Source organism: Toxotes jaculatrix, chromosome 20 (assembly GCF_017976425.1).
Source record: "Toxotes jaculatrix isolate fToxJac2 chromosome 20, fToxJac2.pri, whole genome shotgun sequence".
NCBI classification, from domain to species: domain Eukaryota; kingdom Metazoa; phylum Chordata; class Actinopteri; family Toxotidae; genus Toxotes; species Toxotes jaculatrix.
In genome coordinates, this window is record NC_054413.1 from 70,214 (window position 1) to 84,763 (window position 14,550).

At 47.8% G+C, this 14,550-nt stretch overlaps 1 protein-coding gene across 1 annotated transcript in view; it reads left to right on the forward strand.

Moving 5' to 3' along the window:
- Positions 1-644: 644 nt before the first annotated feature.
- The window catches only part of LOC121200762 (piezo-type mechanosensitive ion channel component 2-like), a 29,220-nt gene continuing 15,314 nt past the window's right edge, over positions 645-14,550 (forward strand). Inside the window, exons 1-23 of the mRNA XM_041066248.1 lie at positions 645-1,293; positions 2,334-2,423; positions 3,337-3,444; positions 3,525-3,567; positions 5,061-5,181; positions 5,616-5,853; positions 6,375-6,588; positions 7,188-7,335; positions 7,427-7,594; positions 7,683-7,797; positions 8,208-8,584; positions 8,942-9,047; positions 9,175-9,425; positions 9,671-9,819; positions 11,386-11,464; positions 11,557-11,651; positions 12,379-12,566; positions 12,648-12,805; positions 12,899-13,075; positions 13,149-13,262; positions 13,668-13,868; positions 13,941-14,145; positions 14,341-14,442. Of these exons, the coding sequence (XP_040922182.1) occupies positions 1,230-1,293; positions 2,334-2,423; positions 3,337-3,444; positions 3,525-3,567; positions 5,061-5,181; positions 5,616-5,853; positions 6,375-6,588; positions 7,188-7,335; positions 7,427-7,594; positions 7,683-7,797; positions 8,208-8,584; positions 8,942-9,047; positions 9,175-9,425; positions 9,671-9,819; positions 11,386-11,464; positions 11,557-11,651; positions 12,379-12,566; positions 12,648-12,805; positions 12,899-13,075; positions 13,149-13,262; positions 13,668-13,868; positions 13,941-14,145; positions 14,341-14,442 (3,511 nt within the window). The 5' untranslated portion in view covers positions 645-1,229. The remainder of the gene's footprint in view (positions 1,294-2,333; positions 2,424-3,336; positions 3,445-3,524; positions 3,568-5,060; positions 5,182-5,615; positions 5,854-6,374; positions 6,589-7,187; positions 7,336-7,426; positions 7,595-7,682; positions 7,798-8,207; positions 8,585-8,941; positions 9,048-9,174; positions 9,426-9,670; positions 9,820-11,385; positions 11,465-11,556; positions 11,652-12,378; positions 12,567-12,647; positions 12,806-12,898; positions 13,076-13,148; positions 13,263-13,667; positions 13,869-13,940; positions 14,146-14,340; positions 14,443-14,550) is intronic.

Here is a 14,550-nt window from a genome sequence, read left to right on the forward strand (position 1 = left end):
ATCAACAACAACAACAACAAGCACGCTCGTGTCTGTCAGTGCTAATAACAGAGTTTTAGTGTCATTAAGAATGAATGAAAATATCTTTAAATCAGATAAAATCTCTTTCACGTGCAGCGGAAGACGCTGCGGTGAAAGGACATGAACATGGACAGAGACACTCACACACAGCTGAGTGTCTCTGAACAGAGCAGCTTCTGTTCCTGCAGCAGCAAACAGCCCGGTCCTGGCGGGCGGAGCTGTAGCGCCTCCCAGAGGACAGAGGCTGAGACACATGAGCGAAGTGATGGGCTGGGGTCTTTACTGTTCTCTGGACGTCCAGAGGACGGACTGAGACGTCGGTGTGAAGCTATAGGAGGAGGATTCGGTGTCTGCAGGGCTCCGAGTAATGTCTGTAAACTTTTGTCCATATTTAATAAATAGATTTATTGATTATTAATCTCAGTTCTATTTATGACTATTGGAGGGGGCGTGTTCTCAGGTTCTGATTTAAAATGAGTCGCTCCTCCATCGTGCCCTCTGATTGGCCGCGGAAGCTGTCAGCTAGATGGCAGGCGGGGCTCGTGGGTCGATCGAGCCGCCCCTATTGGTCTGAACCTACTGATCTGGATTCAGCGAGTGTTTCTGAGCGGCGGTGTGTTTTTCAGCGGAGAGAGGGAGACTGAAGAAAAAGAGAAGAAAAGAAAGTTCAGTCTCCTCCAGGTTGTTTGCTTTTCTGCAGGAAAACAGACAGAAGAAGAAGAAGAATTTGTTTGTGGAGAAAAAACAAAGTCAAAGAAATTCTGTTTTTCTGTTTTTCTGGGATTTTAGAGTTTTTACCCCAGAAAATTATCTTCTGCTGCCGGAGAGGACCCAGACCTTCAGACAGACAGACAGGAGGAGAGACAGACAGACAGACAGACAGACGGACAGGAGGAGAGAGAAACAACTTCCTGAAATCTTCCACCTTTAATTTTAAACAGAGACTGAGACACTCAGCATCTGTCTCTTCGTGTACCCGTCTGTCTCTCAGCCTGTCCGTCGGTCTGTCTGTGAGTCCCGAAGGACGGAAGATGTCACTGGGGTGTGTCGTCGCTCGTATTCGGACCTGCGGCTTCTCCGGCGGACACACAGCGTTCTGACAGCTGCTGCTGAGGGAGAACCAGAACCGGGACTGGATTTCGATCTGGATCTGTAAACCCCGGATTAAATCGTGGATTGGTACCGGAGGGGACTGAGCCGGGTTCAGGATGTCCTCAGAGCTGGCTGTAGGTCTGGTCTTCAGGGTTCTGCTGCCCCTCGGTTTGACTGCAGGTAAGATCAGATGCAGCTGATAAACCTTGAGGAAATCCTCAGACTGAGGTTCAACAAAGTTCCTGCTGGGACTCACACGTTCATCCAGCTGTGGAGCCAGCTGTCAGGCCGCCATCTTGGTTTGGCTTTGCTTCAAGAAGATTTAGAGTTTGAGAAAGATGACAGAGGTTAAAGCGTTTCAGAGCGTGATTTCAAAAACTTCCACAGAGAGACATCAGGGGACCCAGTCTGTCCCAGGAACCAGGCTCCACCGCTTTCTGTCCAATGAGGAAACAGAAAATTCAGCTTCACATCATTCAGCTGAAACTGACACACACAGTTATAAGAGCAGTCACACACACACACACACACACACACACACACACACAGGTGGAGGTAACAGCAGCAGCACAGAGGAGCTGTGATCAGCTGATGATAACACGCTCTGATCACAGGGATCTGTGACTGACAGGAAGACAGACAGCATAAAACTCTGAGTCACAGTCTGAGGACAAATGTCTTCCTCCATCCACACACACACACAAAGAGTTTACAGCTGTGTGTGTGTGTGTGTGTGAAAGGTGGGAGGGGGCAGACAGGAAGAGTGCAACCCCCTCTTTAACCTCCCTTCCCCCAACACACACAGATTGGTTCCACTTTCTCAGGTAACAACGTGTGTGTGTGTGGTTAGCAGTGTGTCAACATACACACACCTCCGCTTCCCTCTGGAATGTGAGGCACTTTAAAGGGAAATTCCACCTTAAAACTGATTTAAAGGCTCCACACAGGAAGGTGATGGGACATGCTGATGTCTCTCTGTGGACTGAGGGAGGACAGAGGTGCAGTTCATTCCACAGACACACTCACACTGACAGCACAGAAAAAGGAAATGAAACGTGATGACAACAGATCACATGACGACTTTCCTAACGTGTCACATGTAACGATCTGATCAGATCTGATTGGATTGTATTGATCAGCCTGCTCTCTGTCAGAATCGCTCTGATCGATTCAGACTTCGATTGATTTATCGGCTGATTATTGATTCATGTGATTCACAGCTTGCGTGCTGCGGTACAACGGATTCTCTCTGGTCTACGTCCTCCTGCTGCTGCTGCTGCCTCTGCTGCCCGAGCCCTGCTCCACCACAGGTACCAATAATCAATACTGATCAATACTGATCAATACTGATCTGTGCTGTAACATGTGACACCTGGATGATGATGATGCCAGTTACCTGAAGCTGCTGTTCAGCTGCATCGTGACGGCAGCACACGGAGGGAGAGACAGAGAGACAGACAGAGAGGGAGAGACAGACAGACAGACAGAGACAGACAGTCAGACAGACAGAGACAGACAGAGACAGACAGGTCTCTCCATCACTGCTGCCCATAAAGTTGTTGTTGTTTGTTTTCTCTCCTCTTCTTATTCCTGTTTACACGTCATCACGGAAACTGATCAATAAAGTTTTGAGAAGATTTTCACTTTATCAATCAATAATAAATCAAACTATTACAATCACTTCATGAGCAGAGCTCAGACATTTTTACTCCAACTCTAAGGACGACAGCGTCTGAAGATATGTCACTGATGACATCATGATAATTATATGTTGTTTAGTGATGATGTCACTGACTGAGGACAGGAAATGGACCAGACCCAACCTGCCTGAGGGACACACACACACACACACACAGACACAGAGACACACAGACACACACACACACACACACAGACACACACACACACAGTGTCTGTGCTGACGACAGGATGCTGGTTGGTTCCTGGAGGATCTTCCTGAGGAAACACAGAGAATAGAGAGGTCACCTGACCTCACCGGACAAGTGTCCACAAAATGTTTTCATTAGAAACAGGAAGTAAGGACAATCCCATCAAAATAAAAGCCATGTTGTTGCACAGCGTGTACCTCACCGTGATGAAATCCTGCAGGTGTGACAGAGATCAAAGGACTCACCTGAACACATCACTGAGGAACAGCTGTGGTTTACATCACTTCCTGTCTCTGCCAGTTTTTCAAATTAAAATGAGGTCTGTGTCTCCCAGGTAACACGAGTCGCTGTGTGATGGCTTCATGTGTCTCAAGCTTCCTCTTCCTGTTACTGCAGTCCTTCTTCCAGCTGACCACAGCAACGCTGCAACCCGAGTACAACTGTAAGACACACCGGTCTGTCTGTACACCTGTCTGTCTCTCTGTGTCTCTGTGTATTCATGTACAACCTGTCTGTCCGCAGGTACGTCGTTGCAGAAAGCTCTCAGTCAGCTCGGCCTGGTCAGGTAAGAAAGACATCATTTGACACAAAGACAGACAGGTGAGACAGACAGACAGGTCAGACATATACACCCTACCTGTTATTTATTTAACAACAAACTGATTCAGACATGATGACTGATGAACTACTTTCTGTCTGAAACACTCACTCACTCACACACACACACACTCACTCACTCACACACACACACACACACACACACACAGACACACACACACACACACACACACACACTCAGTTGTGTCTGTTCCCAGTTAAACTTTACTGACACATCAAAGAGAAAGACTGCAGACATGTGGTTTGCTGTGTGTGTGTGTGTGTGTGTGTGTGTGTGTGTGTGTGTGTTGCTGACTCAGCTCCTGTAAAACATCAGTGTATAATTTCATACATGTAGGAGGCGGTGTGTTTGTGACTGAGGAGACGTGGTGCCGCCTCTTCCTGTGTGTGAAGAGAAGCTTCCTGCTCAGAGAGTGTTTCCAGTCCAGGTTCTGACTGATCTGTGATCTGTTCGCGGCTCGTCTCTGTGTTAGAGGCTCAGTTACATAAATAACCACAGCTGTATAAAATCTCTGTGACCATCAGATAATAAAACATCTGAGACTGAAAGAGTCGTCGCTCTTTCAGTCTCAGTAAATGATTTTTCTGCCAACAATGTTTACATAAACAGGAAGTATGGGCAACTACCAAAATAAGAGCCATGTTGTTGTAGCAGTCTGTGCCTGAGAGAGACGGACCGTAACAACCTCACTGACATCCAGTCCTCTGAGAGAGTGTGTGTGTGTGTGTGTGAGCAGTAGGAGGTTCACACAGTAGTCTCTCTGTCTGGACTACATGGCTCTGAAACACCTACACACACCAATAAACACAGAGTTACACACACACACACACACACTGCTGCTGAGCCACATGTTCATATCCAGCTGTTTGTGTCCTGATTCAGAAACAAACATCTGCAGCGGCTGAATCCGACCTGAGAACAGAGAAAACTGTTTGTTTCTCAGCTTTTTGTTCAATTTCACTGATTTAATTTGTCTTTGATCACTTTGCTGTTATTTATTGTTGTTTTGTTATTGACTGATTTTTCTGGATTGTGAATTGAAGATGTTTCACGTCTTTAAGACAGACAGTTATTTATTTATAATATAAACAGCATATAAACATGTAATAACTTGTTTATCAGAAATTATAACGTAGTTATAAAATATAAGAACATGTTGAAGTTTGTTCACTAACATTTCATATCAGCTGCATTTTCTCCTGACGACGTATGATTTGTTAAACTGAGGCTGATGTTTGAACAGCAGCTTCACTGATGTGTTAGAGCTGGAAACATGAACTGTCAGAGACCAGGACAGAACGTGGAGACACGTTCTGTCCTGGTCTCAGCTGCAGCAGAGTCCGTCAGAGATCAGGACAGAACGTGGAGACACAGCTCTGATGAAAACTTTCACTGTTTCTGGATCAGAGAAAAAAACATGAGAACAAACTGTGTCTCAGTCTGACAGGAAGTGATGCAGGCTCAGCGGTGAGACAGGTGTTTCCAGATGTTGGTGTGTTGTTTGTCAGTCTGCTGACCTGGAGGCTGATCGTGAGACTGAACACGGACACACACACACAGGTAACACAGACACACACACACACACTAATGAAGCAGGTGTAACCTTGTTAAGTCGTCTCCTCTTGTTTCTTAATGAGGTTTTCTGTCTATTAGTGTGTAACTCAGTAAGCTATTTATTAAGGTTAACCTTGTTATGTGACTGTAGGACACACACACACACACACACACACACAGTCAGTATAATGATTAGCCTTCAGGTTCAATCCGTTTACTATCTGTACTGTCGGAGTCTGTTCATGTGAAACCAGAGCAGCAGCAGCAGGGACAGACTATCAGGACACCAGGCCTCCTCCTGCTCCTCCTCACTCTTCATCACATCACTGTCACTCTAACAGAGCAATATGTCCACAAACTGGTATTTAAACAGCACCAGTAGAGTTTGAGTTAAGTGTAAGTGGAAACAAAACTGTTATTTCTCCTGTTTTTAACCTCAGCAGGAGGAGGAGCAGCAGCAGGAGCAGCAGCAGGAGCAGCAGGAGGAGCAGCAGGAGGAGGAGCTGATGTTTGAGAGGGACTCTGTGCTCGGAAGGGAGGATGAGGACGAGGACAACGGCAGCAGAAACAGGATTCTGCTTGAACTTGAGTCTCTGGTTTGTAAAGCCAGGCAGATGGTGGGAAGCATGCCAGCGACCGGAGGGAAGGTCCTGCTCACGGCCCTGCTGGGACTCACAGGTAACCAGTAGAATCCAGTAGAACACGGACAGGTAACCATCCGCTTCTTATTTATCTGTGGAAAATGTTTGTGATTTACTGTGAAACACAAACAGGATCAGTGAAGAGAAAAACCTTCAGGGCAGGATCAGCAGGGTCAGAGCCTGGAAGCTGGAGCTCAGTCCACAGATGCTGTCCCTCAGCAAAGACAGTCCAACAATGTCCAGAGTCTTTGGTATCTGAAAGTGACTCTCTTCCTCACCTGAGGACGATACACAGTCCTGGGGTTTGCTTCAGTGTCCCCTGAGCCCAAAAAACCCTGAGCCCTTTCTTTCACTCACAGGTGTGCTGTGATGTCACTCAGTACACCTGTACAACACTGCAGCCAGGTGATAGGTTAAACTGCTGGTGGTCAGTAAAAGGTTACTGGTTCAGGTGGTGATTCTCAGACAGGTAACCAGTAGAATCCAGTCGAACTGAGGCAGGAGATGCTAATCTCCATCTCTCCTCTCTTCCTCCCGGCTCCTCCTCTCTCCTTCCAGGTATCATGTTCCCCTCTCTCTCCTCCCTCCTCTACCTCCTCTGTTTCCAGGTGCTCAGTACCTGGTGGGCGTGGTCAGGCTACGTCCCGCCCCTTCTCTTTAGGTGTGTGTCTGTGATGTCCATGCTCTACTCCTCCTCCCACTTCCTGCTCCTCTATTGCTACCAGCTGCCCTCACTGCAGGAGGCATGGCCTGCCAACCGCACCTCCACCAGGTAACCCACCACCATCAGATGACACCTCTGTCAAGTAACACACCTCCACCAGGTAACGCAGTAAATCAGAGAGGGGAAGGGAGAGCGGGGGGGGGGGGGGGGGGGGGGGGGGGGGAGCAGGGGGAGGGAGAGCAGGGGGAGTGGGGGAGGGGGAGTTTTGGAATAATGCTCCTCCTCATGTTTTACCTGTTGCTCTCTCAGCCTTTTGAAAACCACCTGATCTTCAGTGGGTTCAGTCCGTGAGATTTTATTATGAACATCATTCATGCTTTCGAACGGCCATGTAACCTGTTCTGCTGGGTGTCCACAGGGCTGTCCTGTAAATGGACAAGTCCCTGTCCTGACAGTCTGCACAGGACTCACTGGGAGATTGTTCCTGAGGACTGGTCCTGGTCCAGGGGCTGATGGTGATTTCAGGAGAGACAGATGAGTGAACAGATGTGGAGGAGATCAGCTGATCGTCCTCAGGGAGCTAAACATCAGTGTTTGACAAACCAGGGACAGTAAAGTTAAAGTTAAAGTCTTTTCTTCACAGACGTGTCCGAGCACAGACAGTCAGGCGCCTTCATATGATCACTGATGACCGTCTTCCTCTGCAGTGTGTTCGGCCTGGTGTCGGTGGTGTCGGTGGACTGCACCGCCCCCTGGAGGCTGCAGGTGAACTCTGAGCTCAGCTGGTTCCACTTCAGCAGTCCGCTGATGCTGCTGCTGCTCCATCACACTGTGGCCAGTTTGTGGAGGAACCAGGTGAGGATGATGTCATGATTTAACTCTAAGATGGCATAGACACAGTTGTCCCGGTGAGCGAGCGTTCCTCAGCTGTCACATGTTTCCTCAGCTGATCAATGGCGATGGGGGGCGGGGCATAGAGGGGGCAGAGTTAGCCGTCAGTAGTGACGTCCTCACCACCACCAGCAACCTGAGCGATGAGGTGAGTGGTGACATCACAGCGGCGAGGCGCAGAGAGCTGTGGAGGAGAGCTCACGATCGTCCTGAGCGCAGAAACGTACGATTCTTCTTTTATTACATGAATGAATCATCAGGCTTCAGTGAACGCAGCTGCAGTGATCAGCAAACCTGTCTCTGTTTGTCAGGTGCTGCTGTCATCAACCACTGACAGCACCTCTGGCTCTTTAGCCCCGCCCACGCAGAGCACTGCCCTGGGACTGGATGTTCACTCCACGCCACACTACTCTCACAGCCAATCAGGTGAGTCTGTGCTCTGACTCCCAGAAGAGCAGAGGCCTTCCTCTGCATGCTCACCTGTCACAGTGAGACGAGTCACTACCAGAAAAGTATCCCAGCATGCATTTCACATCAACTAGCTGTTATTATGCCACATCATTAGGTTGTGATATCAGTTGACACTGAGGTGCTGCTGCTGTGCACAGGTTCAGAATCTAATTAAAGGATGAAAAGACGAGATGAGCTGTGAACTAACCCGAACCAAAAGTTTATCACACACTGGATCAATAGAAAGCTTGTCCTGTGCGTCTGGGCTGAGGGGACGGCTGCCGTCCCGTCCTCAGCTCCACAGTCACATGTTTGGTCTCAGGAAGTGATCAGGTGTAGTTGCACCATGTGACTGTCCTCCTGTTCTGCCGTGTCCGATGCTGCAGACACGTTGGAGACCTGTGTTTTTGAAGGAGACAGATGGGTGGAGGAAGAGGAGGTAAGGAGCGAGGAAGGGGGCGCCGGTGCTGCCTCTGTGGCCTTCGGCTTCCTCCTCAAACAGAGTTACATCTGCGCTCTGATCTCCATGATGGCCTGGTCCATCACATATGTGTCCTGGCTCACGTGTGTCCTGCTGCTGTGGTCATGCGTCCTCTGGATGATGCGAGAACGTCGCCGGTACACGCTGATGTCATCGCCCTGGCTGGTCGCCTACAGCAATCTTCTGGTCATCTTGCAGTATATCTACAGCTTCCCCTCTATACAGGAAGTCCCCGGACTGTTCCCCAGGAAGGACGACCCCTGCAGGGAGCTCGCCTCCAAGGTACTGCTGCTGCTAATGCTGCTGCTGCTAATGCTGCTGCTGCTAATGCTGCTAATGCTAATGCTGCTGCTGCTAATACTACGACTCTGACATGTTTACTGTTGAACTGCCGTCACATTCAGTCTGATTAGATCAGATTCAGAGAACTTTCCGGATAATCAAGATTCGTTGCACATCACAGAAGTTAAAACTAAATAAGGTTCAATAAACCAGAATAAAGATCGAGCTGAGAATAAAGAAGGAAAAATAAATTACTGTAAAATTCAATTAAATACAGAAGTGCACCTGTGCTGTCACCAACAGCTCTGTGGAAATAATGAACAGAATATTCCATCTGATTATCGTTTGTCCTTTCAGTTGTTGTGTCTTCTGACCTTCTGGCTGCTGCTGCGTCAGGCGAGGACTGAGAAGACAGACAGACAGACAGACACACAGCTTTCTACCATCACTGTCCACATGGAAGGTAAGACACCTGTCTGTCTCACTGCTCACTTGTCTGACTGCTCACCTTTCTGTCTGATGGTCACCTGTCTGTCTGTCTGACTGATCATCTGTCTGTCTGTCTGATGGATTCTGTTTCCTGTCCTCAGAGGATCAGAGGACAGATCAGGATCTGCAGGAGAAAAAGGAGGCGGTGTCGTATGAGGAGGTGCTGCTCCTGGGGGGCGGAGGAGGAGGAGTCCAGATGGAGGCTCTGGTTGCCGTTGTAACCAGGATGTTTGTCAAATACTGGATCTACGTCTGTGGAACGATGTTCTTCTTCGTTAGTTTTGAGGGAAAAATTGTCCTCTACAAAGTCATCTACATGGTGATGTTCCTGTGCTGCGTCGCCCTGTACCAGGTAACACACACATACTGCACGTACTCCTGATGCTACATACTGGCTCTGTCAGAGCTGCAGACTTTAAACCTGGACTACAGTCAGACTGGTTGCTGAATCTCACTGTCCAATCCTGTCTACTAGGGCTACTGTTTGGTTCACTGATTGGACATTTGAAATGTTGAGGCACAAGATTGTTCTAGGAAATAACAAAGATCAGTGAACAAAATCCACCTGTCTCTCTCTACCTGTCTGTCTCTCCGTAGCTGAACTACGAGCGCTGGCGTGCCTTGCTTCGGGGTTTCTGGGTAGCTGTGGTGGTTTACTCCATGCTGGTTCTGATCCTGGTCTACACCTTCCAGTTCCCCACATCCCCCCAGACCTGGAGTTATTACACTGGACTGAGCACACACAGGTACACACACACAGGTACACACCAAGGGGAGAGTTGTATGTTTCAGCAGTGAGGATCACTTCCGCGTTCAAATAGCTGCAGTTCCTCAGCTGCCGCTGGCTCCAGAAGTGAGCAGTTCTCCATTGACCCCCATGTTAAAATAGCCAACTTTACAGCCTGAAAAACATTTTTACAGCCTGGTACATTTTTTGTTTTTGGTCTCTATTGATAGTTTCCACCTCCGTGAACACTGTGGGGGGATTTTTTTGTACCACAACCGTTTTAGTGTTATTTAGGCTTAATAAATTAGGGCGTGGTTACATTGAGTGACAGTTCCATAGACAGGCACTGGCAGTTAGCTCTTTGCTAAAGCATCGGCTGGGCTAGGCGGCTACATCCAGCCGCCTCCAGCTACCTACAGCGGTTGACACGGGCTGCGGTGTCCGTGTTTGTTTGCCAATGTTCGGATAGGTTTCTGTGACAGTATGGCTTGTTGTAGTGTGGACTGTACTAACCGACCGTCGAAGGAGTCTGTGTCGCAGTATTTTCGGTAAGTAAATTTCTCACTATTTTACCTGGATGTTTGCGCTAATTAGCATGTATTAGCATATTTAACCGCTAGCTTATGACTTCATTGCCGGTCTCTGGTCGCTGCTGATACAGATAGAGGACCGGAGCAGCTAATGTTGGGAACGCTGCTGCGGTGTGTTCCGTGCTCTCAGTCCGTTTATTGTGTGAATACTAGGCTACAATTTTATTTGGTCTCATTTTTCTGTTTAAAAAGTCCGACATTACATGGACAGAGCAGCTCCGTCAGTCAGCGGCTGCTGTAACTGTAAGTGGATAGTGGATGGAGGCAGCGGTGAAAACCGGTAAATATTAAATATTTTAATATAGTATTATCATCATTATTTTGTATCGTTATCATTAATAACAATGACAACAACAATAATAATAATAATAATGTTTTTAACTTTTTAATATATTTTATCAATATGAAATAATAATGATTATTTCACAGTTAAATAACAGGCTCTGTTGTATGCTGTGTGTCGCGGTTGTACGGGGTCGAGCTAGTCGGGTCGGACTCGGGGACTGTCGTGTGGTGGATGTAGCTGCCGCTTAGCTTGTTAGCCTAGCTGATTAGCTGATTAGCCTTAGGCTAGCTCGGTTGCTCCGAGCTAAGTGGCCGGGTTCTCGGCCGGCTGACCCGTAGAGTAACCGCCTCTTCGCCAAATATGGAAAGTACACTCCCACTAAAATCCAAGATGGCGCAGCTCCAATGCCCATGGTTTGGTCACAAAACCGACTCCACGAAACCGATGGGTGACGTCACGGGTGCTACGTCCATGTCTTATACAGTCTATGGTTTACACACACAGGTACACACACACACAGGTGTATACAGGTATGTGTCTGTGTCGTAAAGCTGTCAGGTTTTTCCCTCAGTATTTTCTGTCAGGCTCATCACACTGAATCAGGCTTAAGGTGTAACTGTGCTCTGACTGGTTCTTACAGCGATCGGTTGTGTAATGTCTCTAATTCTTCTAATGCGTCCAATGTCTTCAATGTGTCTCGTGTCTCCAGGTTGGAGGACATTGGTCTGGAGAAGTTTTCGGTTCCTGTTCTCTTCACCAGGATCTTCATCCCTGCTGCTTTCCTGCTGGTGCTCTCTCAGACCGTTCTCACCATCGTGGTAAATGTGGCGTTTTAATTGCTACCATGGTAACAGAGCTCACTGTTGTCTTTATCCTGCAGGTGTGTATCGTTCACCTGCATTACTTCCACGAGCCGTTTCTGCAGCTGACAGACCTGAAGACGGTGGTAGACACACACAACAGCACCATCACCAGGTAACACGCACACACATTTACCAGCAGGCCAGAGGTCCAGACCCGAGCGCTGCGTCTGAAACTGGACCTCAGACCAGTACAACTACGGAGTAAACCAGTGTGTTAATCAGATCAACTGTGAAAAAAAAAGTTTTATGATCAGATTTAACAGATAATCAGATGAAAAACCCTGATGATCAGATAATATTCTGTTAATCAGACTGAATGCTCAACATGTTTTATTTATTTTCTCTTATTTTGAAATGCAGCCCTTCTTTTGTTTAGTAGATGAGACGACATCATACATCATGCATGTCAGCAGTCGCACACGTATATTCAGTTCTATGTTACGTGACTATAAATACTGTCACAACGTTTTTCATTTGTGCTGAATTCCTTTGATTTGACTTTCAGGTATTGATTTCATGCAGATGCTGATACAGACGTCACTGAAACATACGTCACAGGAAACAGTTACACGTTCCGATCTTTGCACATGGACCTGCTCGTCCTCCTGAGCCACAGCCGCCCACTTTTCTCCCTGTGCCATTAGTAATAATAATAGTAATAATCGTAATAATAGTAGTAGCAGTAGTAGAAGCAGTAGTAGTGCTAGCAGACCTCAGATCTCTGTAACCCAGATAAGATTTAGAGAGTTTAGAGCTAACTGTCTCTTCCCTCCACAGCTGAGGGAGGTCTGACTGTCCTGCTGATCCTTACCTGTGTCCACCTGTCTCGCTCTCTGCAGGTTGGTCCACTCTGACGGCAGCCTGGTCGACCTGTCGATGGGCGGAACTCCTCAGCTGCCCCGGGAGGAGGAGAAGAGAAGAGGACAGAGGGAGAGAGAGGAGGAGACAGAAGACAAGTGGGTAAAAGAGGAAGAGGAGGAGTACCCCTGTACATTTGACAGGGAAACCCTGTCTGACCACATAACAGGTAAACACACTGCATGATCTCACCTGAGACAGAGGAGTTGAGTGTGAAACAGGAAGCAGACTCCTGGTGTGTCCTCCTCAGTGCTGGTCTCCTGGAGGTTGGTGGTGGATCGTCTCTCTGTGCTGTTCCTGCGCCTCCTCCTCTCACTGCAGCGCCTGCAGCGCCTCCTCTGGTGGCTCCTGGAGTTACACATTGTCAAGATCGTCTCCTTTTACATCATTTGGGTTTCTGTCAAGGAGGTTAGACGTTGATCCGCTCTCAGGGGCTTGTTTACGATCTGATGGTCTGTCTGTCTGTCTGTCTGAATAACCTGTCTCTCTCTCTCTCTGCAGGTGTGTGTGTTTAACCTGCTGTTCGTGCTGTGTGTGGGCATGGCTCTACCCTGCAGGTCGTGGCGCCCCCTGCTGTCAGGAGTCTGTACGGTTTGGACCTGTGTGGTGACCGTCTGTAAGATGCTGTACCAACTCAACGTTGTCCAGCCAATCAGATACTCCTTCAACTGCACAATGGTAACCATGGTAACAGTGTCAGAAATGTCAGCCTGTACACCTGTCTGTCTCTAACCCGTCTGTCGCTCTGTAGCCAGATAACTCCAGCACCGACCTGTCTCGCTCTGTTTTGTACTCCGGTCCGATTGACCCCGCCCACTGGGTGGGGCTTCGCAAGACAGATGGAAAACTGCTCGACTACCTGAGGGTGAGGACTGACGTTCTAACGAAGCTGACAATTTGCTGCTGAAACATTTAAGATGAAATCCTGAAACAGTGGAAGTGGCAGATGAAACGGAGCCGAACAGGAGCTGAAATCGTCCAAATGACAGTGATTTGAAGCCTTAATGGGACGAATGTCCTGTGAGAGTGAAGCTGTCCACCATAAACAGAGAGGGCATCAAACTGAAGCCACAGAGAAACACTGAGCAAATATGATAAACATTAAACAGTAGTTTACAGTTTGAGTAAAGTGACAAGGTTTACGACGAGTTAAAAGGCTCAAAATGTCCAAAGATAATTTTGTCCTTGAATAGACGAAAATGGGCCAAAATAATTCTCGTCTTCTGATAATGACGATTAGCATCATGCTAACCTGTCTTTGTCTTTACAGTATAACCTGATGATGTTAGCGCTGTTAGCATTCGAGGTGACGATTTACCGACACCAGGAGCTTTACCGTCTCCGCCACAACAAAGTCCCGCCCTCTACCAGAACCTTGTTTCATGACATCACCAGGCGTCACTTGGACGACAATGTGCTGAGCTGTGTTAAATATTTCCTCAACTACTTCTTCTACAAGTTTGGACTGGAGGTGAGACATGTTCAAGTTAGCATAGTAACAAGCTAACTTCCTGATTAAAAGCATTCCCACGCTCCTCCTCAGACTTGCTTCCTGTTGGCCGTGAACGTGATTGGTCAGCGGATGGATCTGTTTGCTGTGGGCCACGCCTTTGGCCTCATCACCATCCTATCATGTCGCAGCAGGAAATGCATCGCCTCAGTGTGGCCCAAGTACTGCTACTTCCTGTCGGGTGTGTTGTGTTTCCAGTACCTGCTGTGCATCGGATTCCCTCCTGCTGCCTGTAAAGGTACGAACTGACCTGAAGGCAGCGTTTGGGGATGATTCACTCCAAAATAAAGTGTAAAAACCATGGAAGAAACTCATCTAGGCTTTTATTCTGAAAAGATAAAAGACTTGCTGGAAGGTGGATGTGTTCTGACGTGTTTATTTCCTGAAGATGAGAGAGATTTCACGACTCCTGTTGTATCTGTTGTATTTTCAGATTATCCCTGGAGACCTCCGTCCTCCAACATGGACTCCAACGTGGTGAAATGGCTCTTCCTCCCTGATCACCTGACACCACCAAACCCACTCTTTCTCCTCTGTAAGACCATCGTCATCATCACCAGTTCAAGCTCGATTCCCAACATACTCCTCACTTCATACACCACAGCTCCCAGTTATTCTGACAGAGTGGAAAACCTCCAGTATT